At 45.9% G+C, this 18,661-nt stretch overlaps 1 protein-coding gene across 1 annotated transcript in view; it reads left to right on the top strand.

Annotated features, from left to right (window-relative positions):
* Positions 1-7,514: 7,514 nt before the first annotated feature.
* Positions 7,515-18,661, top strand: part of LOC138986476 (phosphatidylinositol-binding clathrin assembly protein-like) — a 40,136-nt gene continuing 28,989 nt past the window's right edge. Inside the window, exon 1 of the mRNA XM_070366564.1 lies at positions 7,515-7,593. Coding sequence (XP_070222665.1) covers positions 7,515-7,593 — 79 coding nt within the window. The remainder of the gene's footprint in view (positions 7,594-18,661) is intronic.

The raw sequence follows: 18,661 nt of genomic DNA, 5'->3' as shown, positions 1-18,661 counted from the left end.
GTATTCTGGCCTGGATAATTCCATGAACTGTATAGTCCATGGAGTCACAAAGAGCTGGACACGACTAAGTGACTTTCACTCTCATCTCAAATATATAAGGAACTTTTATAACAATAGCAAAAAAAATGCAAGCAATCTAATTTAAGAACAGACCTGAGACCTGAATAAACGCTTTCCAGAGAAGATGTACAAATAGCCAACATGCACATGAGGAGATGCTCAACACTGAGAATCATCAAAGAAATACAAATCAAAACCACAATGAGCTATCTTCTTACACGTGTCAGGATGGCTGTTATCAAAAAGACAACAAAAAACAAGTATCCATGAGGATGTAGAGAAAAGGGAGCCCTCATACAGTGTTGATGGGAATATAAACTGGTATAACTTATGGACGGAGGTTTGTGACATTGTACAGGAGACAGGGCTCAAGACCATCCCCATGGAAAAGAAATGCAAAAAAGCAAAATGGCTGTCTGGGGAGGCCTTACAAATAGCTGTGAAAAGAAGAGAAGCAAAAAGCAAAGGAGAAAAGGAAAGATATAAGCATCTGCATGCAGAGTTCCAAAGAATAGCAAGAAAAGATAAGAAAGCCTTCCTCAGTGATCAATGCAAAGAAACAGAGGAAAGACTAGAGATCTCTTCAAGAAAATTAGAGACGCCAAGGTAACATTTCATGCAAAGATGGGCTCGATAAAGCACAGAAATGGTATGAACCTAACAGAAGCAGAAGATATTAAGAGGTGGCAAGAATACACAGAAGAACTGTACAAAAAAGAGCTTCACGACCAAGATAATCATGATGGTGTGATCACTCACTTAGAGCCAGATGTCCTGGAATGTGAAGTCAAGTGGGCCTTACAAAGCATCACTACAAACAAAGCTAGTGGAAGTGATGAAATTCCAGTTGACCTATTTCAAATCCTGAAAGATGATGCTGTGAAAGTGCTGCACTCAATATGCCAGCTAATTTGGAAAACTCAGCAGTGACCACAGGACTGGAAAAGGTCAGTTTTCATTCCAATCCCAAAGAAAGGTAATGCCAAAGAATGCTCAAACTGCCACACAATTGCACTCATCTCACACGCTAGTGAAGTAATGCTAAAAATTCTCCAAGCCAGGCTTCAGCAATACATGAACTGTGAACTTCCAGATGTTCAAGCTGGTTTTAGAAAAGGCAGAGGAACCAGAGATCAAATTGTCAACAACTGCTGGATCACTGAAAAAGCAAGAGAGTTCCAGAAAAACATCTATTTCTGCTTTATTGACTATGCCAAAGCCTTTGACTGTGTGGATCACAATAAACTGGAAAATTCTGAAAGAGATGGGAATACCAGACCACCTGACCTGCCTCTTGAGAAACCTATATGCAGGTCAGGAAGCAACAGTTAGAACTGGACATGGAACAACAGACTGGTTCCAAATAGGAAAAGGAGTACGTCAAGGCTGTATATTGTCACCCTGCTTATTTAACTTCTATGCAGAGTACATCATGAGAAACGCTAGGCTGGAAGAAGCACAAGCTGGAATCAAGATAGCTGGGAGAAATATCAATAACCTCAGATATGCAGATGATGCCACCCTTATGGCAGAAAGTGAAGAGGAACTCAAAAGCCTCTTGATGAAAGTGAAAGAGGAGACTGAAAAAGTTGGCTTAAAGCTCAACATTCAGAAAATGAAGATCATGGCATCTGGTCCCATCACTTCATGGGAAATAGATGGGGAAAGAGTGGAAACAGTGTCAGACTTTATTTTTTGGGGCTCCAAAATCACTGCAGATGGTGACTGCAGCCATGAAATTAAAAGACGCTTACTCCTTGGAAGGAAAGTTATGACCAACCTAGATAGTATATTGAAAAGCAGAGACAATAAAGGTCTTTATTGGCAATTTACTTTGCCAATAAAGGTCCGTCCAGTCAAGGCTATGGTTTTTCCGGTGGTCATGTATGGATGTGAGAGTTGGACTGTGAAGAAAGCTGAGCGCCAAAGAATTGATGCTTTTGAACTGTGGTATTGGAAAAGACTCTTGAGAGTCCCTTGGACTGCAAGGAGATCCAACCAGTCCATCCTAAAGGAGATCAGTCCTGGGTGTTCATTGGAAGGACTGATTCTGAAGCTGAAACTCCAATACTTTGGCCACCTCATGCAAAAGGTTGACTCATTGGAAAAGACCCTGATGCTGGGAGGAATTGGGGGCAGGAGGAGAAGGGGACGACAGAGGATGAGATGGCTGGATGGCATCACTGACTCGATGGACGTGAGTTTGAGTGAACTCTGGGAGTTGGTGATGGACAGGGAGGCCTGGTGTGCTGCAATTCATGGGGTCACAAAGAGTCGGACACGACTGAGCAACTGAACTGAACTGAACTGATAGCCATTTCCAAAACAGTATGGAGATTCTTCAAAAAAAATTAGAAATAGAACTACCATATGATCCAGCAATCCAACTTTTGGGCATATATCTGTAGGAAATGAAAGCAAGATCTCAAAGGTGTGTGTGTGTGTGTGTGTGTGTGTGTGTGTGTAGGCAGCCATTAAAAAAATAAGGAAATTCTGCCATTTGTAACAACATACATAAGCCTGGAGGACATTATGCTAGGTGAAATAAGCTAAGCACAGAAAGACAAATAATATATTATTTCACTTATATATGGAATCTGAAAATGTCGAACTTTTATAACCAGAAAGTGGAATAATGTTTGCTGGGGGCTGGAAGTGGGGGAAATGGGGAGAAGTTGATCAAAGGATACACATTTTCAGTTATAAGATGAGTTCATTAAAAAAAGATGAATGAGTTCTAGGGATCTAACACACAGCATGGTGACCATAATTAATAATATTGCATACTTGAAATTTGCTAAAAGAATAGATCATAAGTGTTCTAACCACAGAAAATATTTCAAGTATGGAGGTGATGGATGTGTTAATTAACTAGATTATGGTGATCATTTCACAGTCCTTATCTTTCACACCTTTAAAGAAAACATTATGGTGTACAACCTAAATATTTACAATTTTTATTTGTTAATCATACCTCAATAAAGCTGAAAAAAGATAAAGAACCAAATTAAAAAATTAGCAAAGGATAAAAAAAGAAAAATATCAGCAAAGGATCAGAATGGACATTACTCCAAAGTAGATACACAAATTGCAACATGCACATGAAAAAATTATACTAAATTATTAGTATCAGGAAAATGTAAATGAAAATTACAAAGGGATACCACTTCCACCCATTCAGATGGCTATAATTAAACAAATGGAAAAGAAATGTTGGCAAGGATGTTGAAAAATTGGTACCCTTATACATTGCTGGTGGAATTGTAATAAGGTTCAGTCCTATGGAAAATACTTTGGCACTTCCTTATAAAGTTCAACACAGAATAACCATATGAACATGCAATTCCACTCCTAGGTATGTATCTAAAAGAACTGAAAAAGGGTGTTGAAAGAAATACTTGCATGTGAAGCAGTATTCACAATAGTTCAAAAAGGGAAACAACCAAAATGTTCATCAATGAATGGATAAATTGTAGTATATCCATACAATGGAATATTATTTGGTCATAAAAAGAAAGGAAGTACTAATTAATGCCACAGCATGAATGAAGCTGGAATATATGCTAAGTGAAAGAGCCCAGTTTCAAAGGTCCACATATTGACTGAGTCCTTTCATATGAAATATTCAGAATAGGAAAATCTTCAGAGACATAAAGTAGAATAGTGATTGACTAGGGATGGGAGGTTTAGGTGGAAATGAGGAATGATGGCTAATGAGTGTGGAGTTTCTTTGTAAACTGTTGTAAATTGATCCTGGTGCTGGTTATACAACTCTGAATATACTAAAAACTACCAGTTTATAAACTAAATGGGTGAATGGTATGATAGTGTACATGCTCAGTCACTCAGTTGAGTCTGACTCTTTACAACCCCATGGACTGCAACCCTCCAGGCTCCTCTGCCCACAGAATTTTCCAGGCAGGAATACTGGATTTGGTTGTCATTTCCTCCACTAGGGGATCCTTACAGCCCAGGGATCAGACCTGGGTCTCCTGCACTGCTAAGTAGATTCTTTACCACTGCACCATGATATATGAATTAAATATCATCTATGAATTAAATACCAATAAAGCTGTTTGAGAAAACATATGCTGAAAGGATAGAAGAGATATTAAAGTAATGTATGTGCCTGTCTAAACAAACTTCAACATTCTGTAAAGGAATATATAAAAATATAGCACTCAGTGAAGCAAAATTAACAATATTTGACATCTATACAAAATTGCATGGGAAGAAGCAGAAAAAATGTTAGCTACGTCAAATACAAAAATAAGTCAATAAAAACAGAGCCAGAAATGGCAAAGATGAAGGAATTGGTTGATAAACATACAACCTTGATAGTTACTGTGCTATCCTCAAGGATTTAAAAGAAAATGTTAACATAATGAAGACAGCATTGAAAGATAAGAATCAAATGGAAATTCTAGAGATGAAAAATACCTTATTGGACATGAAAAAACAGGATTAAGAGAAGATTAGACTCTGCAAAACTAAGATCAGTGAACTTGAAGACATAGCAAAATAAAATCTCCAACCTGAAGTTCAGGGTTGGGGGAGAAAGGCTATAAAAATGCAAATTAACAGAGCTTCAGTCACTTGTGATACAATACCAATAACGGTAAAACACATTTAATTGAACACTGCATTGAGCAGGAAAAAAAAAAATGCAGCTTTCAAAGACCTAAATGTAAGACCAGAAACTATAAAACTCTTAAAGGAAAACATAGGCAGAACACTTGATGACCTAAGTGAAAGCAAGATCCTTTATGATCCACCTCCTAGAGGAATGGAAATAAAAACAAAAGTAAACAAGAGGGACCTGATTAAACTTAAAAGCTTCTGCATAGCAAAGGAAACTACAAGCAAGGTGAAAAGACAACCCTCAGAATGGGAGAAAATAATAGCAAATGAAACAAGTGACAAAGGATTAATTTCCAAAATATACAAACAACTCAATACCAAAAAACCAAACAACCCAATCAAAAAGTGGGAAAAATAACCTAAACAGACATTTCTCCAAAGCAGACATACAGATGGCTAACAAACACATGAAAAGATTCTCATCATTGCTCATTATCAGAGAAATGCAAATCAAAACTACAAAGAGATATCACCTCACACTGGTCAAAATGGCCATTATGAAAAAGTCTACAGACAATAAATGCTGGAGAGGGTGTGGAGAAAAGGGAATGCTCTTGCACTGTTGGTGGGAATGTAAATTGATACAGCCCCTATGGAAGACGGTATGGAGATTCCTTAAAAAAACTAGAAATAAAACCACCATATGACCCAGAAATCCCAATCCTAGGCATATACCCTGAGGAAATCAGGGTTGAAAAAGACATGTATCCTATTGTTCATTGCAGCACTATTTACAATAGCTAGAACATGGAAGCAACCTAGATGTCCACAGACAGATAAATGGATAAAGAAGTTGTGGTACATATACACAATGGAATATTACTCAGCCATAAAAGGTATGCCTTTGAGTCAGTTCTAATGAGGTAGATGAACCTAGAACCTATTATACGAAGTTAAGTAAGTTGCAAAGAGAAAGATAAATATCGTATTCTATTGTATATATACAGAATCTAGAAAAATGGTACTGAAGAATCTATTTACAGGGCAGCAGTGGAGAAACAGACATAGAGAATAGACTTATGGACATGGGGAGAGGGGAGGGGAGGGTAAAATGTATGGAAAGAGTAACATGGAAACTTACATTCAGTTCAGTTCGGTTCAGTTACTCAGTCATGTCCGACTCTTTGCGACCCCATGAATCGCAGCACGCCAGGCCTCTCTGTCTGTCACCAATTCCCGGAGTCTACTCAAACTCACGTCCATTGAGTCGGTGATGCCATCCAGCCATCTAATCCTGTCATCCCCTTCTCCTCCTGCCCCCAATCCCTCCCAGAATCAGGGCCTTTTCCAATGAATCAACTCTTTGCATGAGGTGGCCAAAATATTGGAGTTTCAGCTTTAGCATCAGTCCTTCCAATGAACACCCAGGACTGATCTCCTTTAGGATGGACTGGTTGGATCTTCTTGCAGTCCAAGGGACTCTCAAGAGTCTTCTCCAATACCACAGTTCAAAAGCATCAATTCTTCGGTGCTCAGCTTTCTTCACAGTCCAACTCTCACATCCATACATGACCACTGGAAAAACCATAGCCTTGACTAGACAGACCTTTGTTGGCAAAGTAATATCTCTGCTTTTTAATATGCTATCTAGGTTGGTCATAACTTTCCTTCCAAGGAGTAAGCATTTTTTAATTTCATGGCTGCAATCACCATTTGTAAAATAGCCAACGGGAATTTGCCAAGTTCAGGAAACTCAAACAGGGGCTCTGTATCAACCTAGAAGGGTGGGATGGGGAGGGAGATGGGAGGGACTGATTCATGTTGAAGTTTGCCAGAAAACAACAAAATTCTGTAAGGCAATTATCCTTCAATAAAAAAATAAATTAATTTAAAACATATGCAGCTTTCATGGATACACTGAACATTTACCTTGGTAGCGCATATATTCTTTTCTATAAAATAGATCTCAATTATATTTAAAAGACTTAAATAATATCTTCAACAGCAACAAAAGCTGTACTTAACCCTAATGTCCTATACTATAAAAAAAAGAATCTTAAATAAAGAATCGAATCTCTCTTCAGAAACTAGAAAGTGAAGAGGAAAATAAACTGCAAGCAAGTAGAAGCAATGGATTAATACAGATATAAGTATTAATCTAATGAAACTGAAACGTGGTCCTTTGAGAGGATCAATCAAATTAATAGTTGTCTAGCCAGATCGATTAAGGAAGAAAAAGAAGGCATACATTACTATCAGCAATGAGAGTAGTAAGGTCACTACGGACTGCAGGGGTAAAGGAAATAGTATTAAGAAGTCTATGAACTTCCATATATGATGCTGGGTGAAGGGCTGAAGGCCAGGGATTTGGGCAGGATACAGATCCCATTACCCGTGACCCAAGCCTCCCTAAGAAGGTCAGGTCAAGGATTTCCAAAGCACTGTCACATGACCGCTTAACTTCCTAAGACCAAAAGATCTCCAGATCTTTCATCTGTGGTCTCCAACATGTCCCTCTTTCTCATGATATTCACTCAATGGTGGTTGTTTATTCTCTTATTGAGGGTCTATCACACCATGAGTCTGCCTGGGTCGCCTGAGATGCTCCGCCTCACGTGGGGTCCTGCCCCCGCTGAACCCGCTATACCCGGACACAGCACCTCGCGACTTCACGCCTCACCTCATAATTCTGCAGGCCTGCGTCAGGGGGCGCAGGACGGAGTGGCGGTGCAGGCCTGCTACTGTGCAAGGTCTTTCTTCCGTCATCTCAGGCGCCCCTCCCATCGCCCGGGTCCTGGCTCAGTCTGCTGGCCGGAACAGAAGGGACCAGTTTCCGCTGCCTACCCTCGTGGCTGGCAGCTGGCGACGCAGTTATGGGGTCGTCCGCGTCCAAGGCTGCCCTCGGGGCGACCACCAACGAGCCCACCGAACCCGAGCAGAAACACCTGGCGGGTGAGTAGGCTCCATGGCCTCGCAGGCCCTGCCGCAATCCCAGCCCCCTCCCACCGCCCCACCCCCACCCCAGCCCCCCCCCACTCCGCGCCGGGAGGCCACGGGCGTGGGGGAGGGTGTGTTCGCACTGCAGTGCCTTTGATTGAGCCTGGAACCCAACCTATCTATGGTCTCCAAACGTCGAACTCTTCACACTTTCCGCCTGAAGCTTGGGACATAATAGGCAGCGGAGTAACAACTCGGTTTTCTGAGAGGGGTCTCATTCTTAAAGTTATCTGTTGCCCAGAGACTCCCTGTGGAGAAAGTATGGGGGTCTGTGTGTGTGTGCATGCTCAATCATGTCCGACTCTTTGTGCCAGAACAGTGGCGGATGGGGTGTGTGTCTGTGTGTGTGCGTATGTATGTGTATGCTCAGTTGTGTGCGACTCTACGCCAGAGCAGTGGTTTATAGGTGTGTGTGTGCACGCACACGCTCACTTGTGTCCGACTCTTTTCACTGGAGCAGTGGGATATGGGTGTGTGTGCGCATGTGCGCACATGTGCATGCATACTCAGTCATGTCCAATTCTTTGTGCCAGAGCAGAGGCGTATGGCTGTGTGTGTGTGTGTGTGTCTGTGCTCATTCCTGTCCGACTCTTTGCACCAGAGCAGTGGCGTGTGTGTGCGCGAGCTCAGTCATGTCCGACTCTTTGTGCCGGAGCAGTGGCATATGGGTGTGCATGTGTGTCTGTGTGTGAGCTCAGTCGTGTCCGACTCTATGCGCCTGAGCAGTGGTGTTGGGTATGTGTGTGTGTATGCGTGCTCAGTTGTGTCTAACTCTTTGCACCAGAGCAGCGGTGGATGGCTGTGTGTGTGTGTGTGTGCTCAGTTGTGTCCGACTCTGCACCAGAGCAGTGGAGTATGGGTGTGTGTGTGTGTGTGCTCAGTGGTGTCCAACTCTTTGCACCAGAGCAGTGGCATATAAGGGTGTGTGTGTGTGTGCGCTCCGTAGTGTCTGCCTCTTTGTGGTGGAACAGTGGCATATGGGTGTGTATGTGTGTGTATGTGTGTGCATGTTCAATCGTGACTGACTCTTTTCGCCAGAGCAGTGGTGTATGTGTGTGTGCGTGCATGTGTGTATGTGTGTTCATGCTCAGTACTGTCCAACTCTGCGCTGGAGCAGTGGCATATGGGTGGGTGCGTGTGTATGTGTGTGTGCTGTCATATCTGACTCTGCACCAGAGCAGTGGCATTGGGTGTGTGTGTGTATGTGTGCTCAGTTATGTCTGACACTTGGTGCCAGAGCAGTGGCATATGGGTGTGTGTGCGTGTGTGTGTGTGTGCGTGCTCAGTTATGTCCGACTCTTGTGCCAGAGCAGTGGCAGATGGGGGTGTGCATGTGTGTGTATGTCTTTGTGCGAACTCAGTCATGTCCTAATCTTTGTGCCTGAGCAGTGGTGTATGGGTGTGTGTGTGTGCTCAGTCGTGTCTGACTCTGCACCAGAGCAGTGGCATATGTGTGTGTGTGTGCGCGCTCAGTCCTGTCCGACTCTTTGCTCTGGAGCAGTGAAATCTGGGTGTCTCTGTGTGTGTGTTTGCACGCGTGCGCTCAGTTGTGTCCGACTCTTTGTGGTGGAACAGTGGCGTATGGGTGTGTGCATGTGTATGTGTGTGTGTGTGCGCACTCAGTCCTGTCCGACTCTTTGCACCAGAGCAGTGGCGTATGGGTGTGTATGTGTGTCTGTGTGTGAGCTCAGTCATGTCCGACTCTTTCCACTGGAGCAGTGGTAGATGGCTGTGTGTGTGTGTGTGTGCTCAGTCGTGTCTGACTCTGCACCAAAGCAGTGGCATATGGGTGTATGTGCTCAATCATGTCCAACTATTTTCATTGGAGCAGTGGCATATGGGGGTGTGTGTGTGTATGCACATGCATGCTAAGTCATTTCTGACTCCGAACCAGAGCAGTGGCATATGGGTGTGTGTGTGTGTATGTATGTGTGCATGCTCAGTCGTGTCCAACTCTGCACTGAAGCAGTGGCATATAGGTGTGTGTGTGTGTGCGCGCTCAATCGTGTCCAACTCTTTGCATTGGAGCAGTGGCATATGGGTGTGTGTGTATGTATGCACATGCATGCTAAGTCATATCTGACTCTGAACCAGAGCAGTGGCATATGGGTGTGTGTGTGTGTGTGTGTATGTGTGCATGCTCAGTTGTGTCTGATTCTTTGCACTGAAGCAGTGGCGTATTGGGGGGTGTGTGTGTGTGTGCTCAGTTGTGTCTAACCCTTTGTGTTGGAACAGTGGTGTATGGGTGTGTGTGTGTGTGTGTGCTCAGTCATGTCTGACTGCACCAGCGCGGTGACATATGGGTGTGTGTGTGTGTGTGTGTGTGTGAGTGTTCAGTCGTATCTGACTCTTTTTGCCAGAGCAGTGGCATACGGGTTTGTGCGTGTGTGTGTGTGTGTGTGTGTGTGATCAGTCATGTCTGACTCTGCACCAGAGCAGTGGTGTATGGTTGTGTGTGTGTGTTCATGCTCAGTCCTGTCTGACTCTTTGAGCTGGAGCAGTGGCATATGGGTGTGTGCATTTGTGTGTTTGTGTGTATGTGTGCTCAGTCGTGTCCAACTCTTTGCACTGGAGCAGTGGCTTATGGGTGTGTGTGTGTGGGGGGGGGCTCAGTCATGTCCAACTCTTTGCACTGGAGAAGTGGCATATGGGTTTGTGCATGTGTGTGTGTATACTCATTCATGTCCGACTCTTTGCACTGGAGCAGTGATGGGTGTGTGTGTGTGTGTGTGTGTGTGTATACGTGCTCAGTTGTGTCAGACATTTTGTGCCAGAGCAGTAGCGGATGGCTGTGTGTGTGTGTGTGTGTGTGCATGTGCTCAGTCATGTTCGACTCTTTGTGCTGGAGCAGTGGCAGATAGGTGGGTGTGTGTGTGTGTACGTGCTCAGTCATGTCCAACTCTTTGCACTGAGCATTGGCATATGGGGCTGTGGGTGTGTGTGTATGTGCAGAGTCGTCTCCGACTCTTCGTGCCAGAGCAGTGGCATATGGCTGTGTGTGTGTTTGTGTGTCTGTGTGCGAACTCAGTTGTTTCTGACTATTTGCACCTGAACAGTGGTGTATGGGTGTGTGTGTGTGTGTGTGTGTTCAGTCATGTCTGACTCCGCACCAGAGCAGTGGTGGATGGCTGTGTGTGTGTGTGTGCTCAATCGATTGTGTCCGACTCTGTACCAGAGCAGTGGCATATGTTGTGTGTGTGTGTATGTGTGCATGCTCAGTCGTGTCTGACTCTTTGCGCTGGAGCAGTGGCATATGGGGGTGTGTGTGTGTGTGTGCTCGGTCGAGTCCAACTCTTTGCAGTGGAGCAGTGGCATATGGGTGTGTGTGTGTCCATGTGTGTGTGCGTGTGCACTCAGTTGTGTCCAACTTTTTGCACTGGAGCACTTTCTCTGTACTAGAGCAGTGACATATGGGTGTGTGTGTGTGTGCGCATGCATGTGCACACTATACTGTCCGACTGTTTGTGGTGGAACAGGTGCGTATGGTGTGTGCGTGTGTGTGCTTGGTCAAGTCCGACTACGCCAGCGCAGTGGCATATGGGTGTGTATGTGGGTGTGTGTGTGTTCATTCATGTCTGACTCTTTTCGCTGGAGCAGTGGCATATGGGTCTGTGCATGTGTGTGTGTGTGTATGTGTGTGTGATCAGTCATGTCTGACTCTGCACCAGAGCAGTGATGTATGGTTGTGTGTGTGTGTTCATGCTCAGTCCTGTCTGACTCTTTGCGCTGGAGCAGTGGCATATGGCTGTGTGTGTACGTGTGCTTGGTCATGTCCGACTGCACCAGGCAGTGGCGTATGTGTGTGTGTGTGTGTGTGTGTGGATGGGTGGGTGTGCGTGCGCAGTCATGTCTGACACTTGGTGCCAGAGCAGTGGCATATGGGTGTGTGTGTGTGTGTGCGCACGCGCACGCGTGTGCTCAGTTATGTCTGACTCTTTGTGCAAGAGCAGTTGCATATGGGTGTGTGTGTGTGTGTGTGTGTGCTCAGTCGTGTCCAGCTCTTTGCATTGGAGCAGTGGCATATGGGGGTGTGTGTGTGTATGCGTGTGTATGCTAAGTCATATCTGACTCTGTACCAGAGCAGTGGCATATGGGTGTGTGTGAGTGTGTGTGTGTGTGCTCTGTCATGTCCGACTCTTTGCACCGAGCAGTGGCATATGGGGGTGTGGGTGTGTGTGAACGTGCAAAGTCATGTCGGACTCTTTGTTCCAGAGCAGTGGCATATGGCTGTGTGTGTGTTTCTGTGTGTCTGTGCGAACTCAGTCTTGTCCTACTCTTTGCGCTGGAGCAGTGGAGGATGGCTGTGTGTGTGTTCTTAGTCATGTCTGACTCTGCACTGGAGCAGTGGCATATGGGTGTGTGGGTGTGTGTGCACATGCAGAGTCGTGTCCAATTCTTTGTGCCGGAGCAGTCACATATGGCTGTGTGTGTGTTTGTGTGTCTCTATGAGAACTCAATTGTTTCTGACTATTTGCACCTGAGCAGTGATGTATGGGTGTATGAGTGTGTGTGTGCTCAGTCATGTCTAACTCTGCACCGGAGCAGTGGTGGATGGCTATGTGTGTGTGTGCATGTGTATGTGCTCAGTCATGTCCAACTCTTTGCACTGGAGCAGTGGCATATGTATATGTGTGTGTGTGTGTGTGTGTGTATGTGTGAATGCTCAGTCGTGTCCATATGTGTGAATGTTCAGTTGTGTCCAACTTTTTGCACCAGAGCAGGGGCATATAGGTTTGTGTGTGTGTGTGCACACACCCATATACACTCTGTAGTGTCTGACTCTTTGTGGTGGAACAGTGGCATATTGGTGTGTGCATGTGTGTGCTAAGTCATGTCTGACTCTGCACCAGGCAGTGGCGTATGGGTGTGTGTGTGTGTGTGTGGGTGGGTGGGTGTGTGTGCTCAGTCATGTCTGACACTTGGTGCCAGAGCAGTGGCATATGGGTGTCTGTGTGTGTGTGTGTGTGTGTGTGCACATGCATGCGTGCTCAGTTATGTCCGATTCTTTGTGCAAGAGCAGTGGCAGATGGGTCTGTGCATGTGTGTGTGTGTGTGTATGTGATCAGTCATGTCTGACAATTTGAGCTGGAGCAGTGGCATATGGGTGTGTGCATTTGTGTGTTTGTGTGTGTGTGTGCTCAGTCGTGTCCAACTCTTTGCACTGGAGCAGTGGCTTATGGGTGTGTGTATGTGTGTGTGTGTGTGCTCAGTCATGTCCAACTCTTTGCACTGGAGCTGTGGCATACGGGGGTGTGGGTGTGTATGAACGTGCAGAGTCATGTCAGACTTTTTGTGCCGGAGCAGTGGCATATGGCTGTGTGTGTGTTTCTGTGTCTCTGTGAGAACTCAGTCTTGTCCTACTCTTTGCACTGGAGCTGTGGTGGATGGGTGTGTGTGTGTGTGTCTACGTGCTCAGTCGTGTCAGACTTTTTCCACCAGAGCAGTGGCAGATGGCTGTGTGTGTGTGTGTGTCTGTGTGTGCTCAGTTGTGTCTGAATCTTTGTGCTGGAGCAGTGGCCTATGGTGTATGTGTCTGTGTGCTCAATCTTGTCCAACTATTTGCGTTGGAGCAGTGGCATGTGGGGGTTTGTGTGTGTGTGTGCATGCATGCTAAGTCATATCTGACTCTGTACTGGAGCAGTGGCATTTGGTTGTGTGTGTGTGCATGTGTGCATGCTCAGTCATGTCTGACTCTTTGCACTGAAGCAGTGGCATATGAGTGTGTGTGTGTGCGCACACGTGCAAAGTGTCCAACTCTTTGTGATGGAACAGTGGTGTATGGGTGTGTGCGTGTGTGTGCTCGGTCATGTTCGACTGCACCAGCGCAGTGGCATAAGGGTGTGTGTGTGTGCGTGTTCAGTTGTGTGTGAATCATTTTGCCGGAGCAGTGGCATATGGGTCTATGCATGTGTGTGTGTGTGTGTGTGTGATCAGTCATGTCTGACTCTGAACCAGAGCAGTGGCGTATGGTTGTGTATGTGTTCATGATCAGTCCTGTCTGACACTTTGAGCTGGAGCAGTGGCATATGGGTGTGTGCATTTGTGTGTTTGTGTGTGTGCTCAGTCGTGTCCAACTCTTTGCACTGGAGCAGTGGCATATGTGTGTGTGTGTGTGTGTGCTCATTCATGTCCGACTCTCTGCACTGGAGCAGTGGCAGATGGCTGTGTATGTGTGTGTGTGTGTGTGTGCTCCGTCATTTCCAACTCTTTGCACTGAGCAGTGGCATATGGGGGTGTGGGTGTGTGTGAACGTGCAGAGTCATGTCAGACTTTTTGTGCCGGAGCAGTGGCATATGGATGTGTGTGTGTTTCTGTGTCTCTGTGTGAACTCAGTCTTGTCCTACTCTTTGCACTGGAGCAGTGGCGTATGGGTGTGTGTGCATGTGCAGAGTCGTATCCAATTCTTTGTGCCGGAGTAGTTGCATATGTCTGTGTGTGTGTTTGTGTGTCTCTTTGTGAACTCACGGAGAAGGCAATGGCAACCCACTCCAGTACTCTTGCCTGGAAAATCCCATGGATGGAGGAGCCTGGTAGGCTACAGTCCATGCGGTCGCGAAGAGTCAGACGTGACCGAATGACTTCACTTTCACTTTTGACTTTCATGCATTGGAGAAGGAAATGGCAACCCACTCCAGTGTTCTTGCCTGGAGAATCCCAGGGACAGAGGAGCCTGTCGGGCTGCCGTCTATGGGGTCGCACAGAGTCGGACACGACTGAAGCAACTTAGCAGCAGCAGCGGCAGCATGCGAACTCAGTCATTTCTGACTGTTTGCACCTGAGCAGTGGTGTATGGGTGTATGAGTGTGTGTGTGCTCAGTCATGTCTGATTCTGCACCAGAGCAGTGGTGGATGGCTGTGTGTGTGTGTGTGTGTGCGCGCGCTCAATCGTGTCCGACTCTTTGCATTGGAGCAGTGGCATATGGGTGTGTGTGTGTGTGTGTGTGTGTATGCATGTGCATGCTAAGTCATATCTGACTCTGTACCAGAGCAGTGGCATATGGGTGTGCGCATTTGTGTGTTCGTATGTGTGTGTGCTCAGTCTTGTCCAACTCTTTGCACTGGAGCAGTGGCATATGGAGGTGTGCATGCGTGTGTGTGTGCGCTCAGTCACGTCTAACTCTTGGCACTGGAGCAGTGGCATATGTTTGTGTGTGTGTGTGTGCTCAGTAGTGTCTGACTCTTTGTGGTGGAGCAGTAGCATATGGCTGTGTGTGTGTGTGTGTGCTCGGTCGAGTCCAACTCTTTGCATTGGAGCAGTGGCATATGGGGGGCTGTGTGTGTATGCACATGCATGCTAAGTCATATCTGACTCTGTACCAGAGCAGTGGCATGTGGATATGCACATTTGTGTGTTTGTATGTATGTGTGCTCAGTCGTCTCCAACTCTTTGCACTGGAGCAGTGGCATATGGGTGTGTGCGTATGTGTGTGTGTGCTCAGTTGTGTCCAACTCTGCACTGGAGCAGTGGCATATGGATGTGTGTGTGTGTGTGTGTGCATGCTCAGTAGTGTCTGACACTTTGTGGTGGTGCAGTGGCGTATGGCTGTGTGTGTTCATGCTCAGTCCTGTCTGACTCTTTGAGCTGGAGCAGTGGCATATGGGTGTGCGTTTGTGTGTTTGTGTGTGTATGTGCTTAGTCATGTCCAACTCTTTGCACTGGAGCAGTGGCATATGGGTGTGTGTGTGTGTGTATGTGTGCATGCTCAGTCGTGCCCAACTCTTTGCACTGAAGCAGTGGCATATGGGTTTGTGTGTGTGTGTGTGTGCATGCTCAATTGTGTCCAACTGTTTGCATCGGAGCAGTGGCATATGAGGGTGTGTGTGTGTGTGTGTGCGTGTGTGCATGCTCTGTAGTGTCCGACTCTTTGTGGTAGAACAGTGACATATGGATGTGTGCATGTGAGTGCTCAGTCATGTCCGACTGCACCAGCGCAGTGGCATATGGATATGTGCATGTGTGTGTGTGTGTCCTCAGTAGTGTCTGAATTTTTGTGGTGGAGCGGTGGCGTATGGCTATGTGTGTGTGCTCGGTCGTGTCCAACTCTGCACCAGAGCAGTTGCATATGGGTGTGTATGTGTGTCTGCATGCTCAGTTGTGTCTGACTCGTTGCACGGGAGCAGTGGCATATGGCTGTGTGCGTGTGTGTGTTTGTTTGCTCTGTCATGTATGACTCTGAACCAGAGCAGTGGCATGTGGTTGTGTGGGTGTTGTATTCATGCTCAGTCGTGTGTGACTCTTGGTGCCGGAGCAGTGGCAGATGGCTGTATGTGTGTGTGTTTGTGCTCAATCGTGTCTGACTCTTTGCCAGAGCAGTGGCGTATGGGTGTGTGTGTTCATGCTCAGTCCTGTCCCACTTTTTGCGCCTGAGCAGTGGCATATGGGTGTGCACGCACGCGTGTGTGTGTGCACTTTCTCATGTCCGACTCTTTGCACTGGAGCAGTGGCATATGGGTGTGTGTGTGCGTCCATACACTCAGTAGTGTCTGACTCTTTTTGGTGGAATAGTGACGTATGGGTGTGTGTGTGTGTGTGCGTGCACTCAGTCCTCCATTACTCTGTGCACTGGAGTAGTGGTAGATAGGTGTGTGTGTGTATGTGTGTGTGTTTGTGTGCATGCTCAGTCATGTCTGACTCTTTGTCCCAGAGCAGTGGCATGTGGAAGTGTATGTGTGTGTGTGCGTGTGTGCGCGCGCGTGCGTGTGTGCGCACGCGTGCATGCTCAGTTATGTCCAACTCTTTGTGCTGGAGCAGTGGCATGTGTGTGTGTGTGTGTGTGTGTGCGCACGCTCAGTCATGTCTGACTCTGTGCAGGAACAGTGGCGGATGGGTGTGTGTGTGTGTGCTCAGTGCTGTCCAACTCTGCAGCAGAGTAGTGGCAGATGGCTGTGTGTGTGTGTTGTGTGTGTGCACTCAGTCATGTCCTACATTTTGTACCAGAGCAGTGGCATATGGGTGTGTGTTTGTGCATTTGTGTGTGTGCGTGCTCAGTCCTGTCCAACTTTTTGTCCTGGAGCAGAGGCATATGGGTGCGTGTGTGTGTGTGTGTGTGCATGCTCAGTTGTGTTCGACTCTTTGTGCTGGAGCAGTGGCCTATGGTGTGTCTGTGTGTGTGTGTGTGTGCTCAGTCATGTCCAACTATTTGCATTGGAACAGTGGCATATGTGTGTGTGTGTGTGTATGTGTGTGCATGCTCAGTCATATCTGACTCTGTGCCAGAGCAGTTGCGTATGGGTGTGTGTGTGTGTGTATGTGTGTGTGTGCTCAGTCATGTTTGATTCTGCACTGGAGCACTGGCGGATGGATGTGTGTGTTTGTGTGTGTGCATGCTCAGTCGTGTCCAACTCTTTGCTCCAGAGCAGTGGTGTATGGGTTTGTGCCTGTGTGTGTGCATGCTCAGTCATGTCCAACTCTGCTCCAGAGCAGTGGCGTATGGGTTTGTGCCTGTGTGCATGCTCAGTCGTGTCTGACTCTATGTGCTGGAGCAGTGGAGTATGTGTGTGTGTGTGCTCAGTCATGTCCGACTCTTTGCACCAGAGCAGTGGCACATGGGTGTGTGTGTGTGTGTGCTCAGTCGTGTCTGACTTTGTGCCAGAGCAGTGGTGTATGGGTGTGTGTGTGTGTGTCCTCAGTTGTGTCCGACTGTTTGCACAGGAGCAGTGGCTTCATAAACAGTCTGTGCTGTTGGCAATAGATGTAAATCCCATTGCTATTGCAACCTTTGTAGCTGATTCAGCCTTTTGATCAACTCTTGATTTTGCTCTTTGGCTTCAAAACTATTCATTGACCTCCTGCATTGGTCTCCTGAAGTTTTTTCTTATTATCATGATAATGGGTATTTATTGCAGCAACTACCAGTTCACCACAGTTAAGCAGATTAATTTCCTCTTGCTATATATATTTTTAAAGTTTCCTGAAAATTATTCTCAACAGGTCCCATATTAGATTCTGGGACAGTATATATAATCCAGCCCTGTGCTAGGATGTAACATGTACCAGGATTAACTTTTCAAAACCTGAAGGTTAAGCAATAATTACCAATGTGAAGGGTGCATGGAACCAAACAGGAGCACTTGAATCAGTACCAGCATAACTGAAAGATTCAGTCCAAAGACTGAAATCATGCTGAAGCAGAAATGAAAAGATTGCAGAGGAAACTGCACAGAAAGAGGAATGAAGCAGACCTAAAGATAAAAAATATAGCAGAGAATCTCATTCTTCATAACCTTAAACATGGCATGAACATGTGTGCTAAGTTGTTTCAGTCATGTCCAAGTCTGTGCAACTCTGTGGACTGTACCTGCCAAGCTCCTCTGTCCATGAGATTCTCCAAACAAGAATACTGGAGTGGGTTCCTATGCCCTTTTCCAGGGGATCTTCCCCACCAATAATCAAACCCATGACTCCTGTATTGCAGGGAGATTATTTACTGCCTGAGCCACCAGGGAAGCCTGCCAAACATGGCATAGCAACTGGCGCATATTAGGCATTGACGCTGAGTATATATGTTTGTTGAATAAGTAAATCTTACTTTACAGGGTCAGTCTGTCACTTTAATCCACTAGCATATTTGTTAAGCTCCCTCCTCAGTACCTGTCCTACTGCTGTGCATATGAAGATGCTGCATAATGGATAAGTGCTATGGATGAAGTTGTTTTAGAGTGATAGTTTATAGATGGTTTGGAAAGCAAGGAGAATTTTTGAAGTGATAAACAGCAAGGAATCATTGCCATGTTCTTCAGTAGGAAAACGAAGCAATGAAACTTACCTTTTGAGGGGCTGTAAAAGTCAATTAATTAATGGTTATAACCTTGAGGCAGGAAAGCAGAAAGCTGTTGCAATAAACCAGGTATGAGGCTGTGGGGAAGTGGACTAAAGAAGAAGCAGTAAGAAATTAAAAGATGTAAACCAAAAAGTAAGTCTTAGGGAGACAAAGCTCCTTACTGAACCTTCATGGAATGACACTTTTCTTGAGCGAGGCACAATGACATAATGTTTAATACCTTGATCTTCAAAGTCAAACAA

Source organism: Bos mutus, chromosome X (genome assembly GCF_027580195.1).
Source record: "Bos mutus isolate GX-2022 chromosome X, NWIPB_WYAK_1.1, whole genome shotgun sequence".
Lineage (NCBI taxonomy): Eukaryota > Metazoa > Chordata > Mammalia > Artiodactyla > Bovidae > Bos > Bos mutus.
Note: the sequence above shows the minus strand (reverse complement) of the source record. Positions and strands in the feature narration are given on the sequence as shown.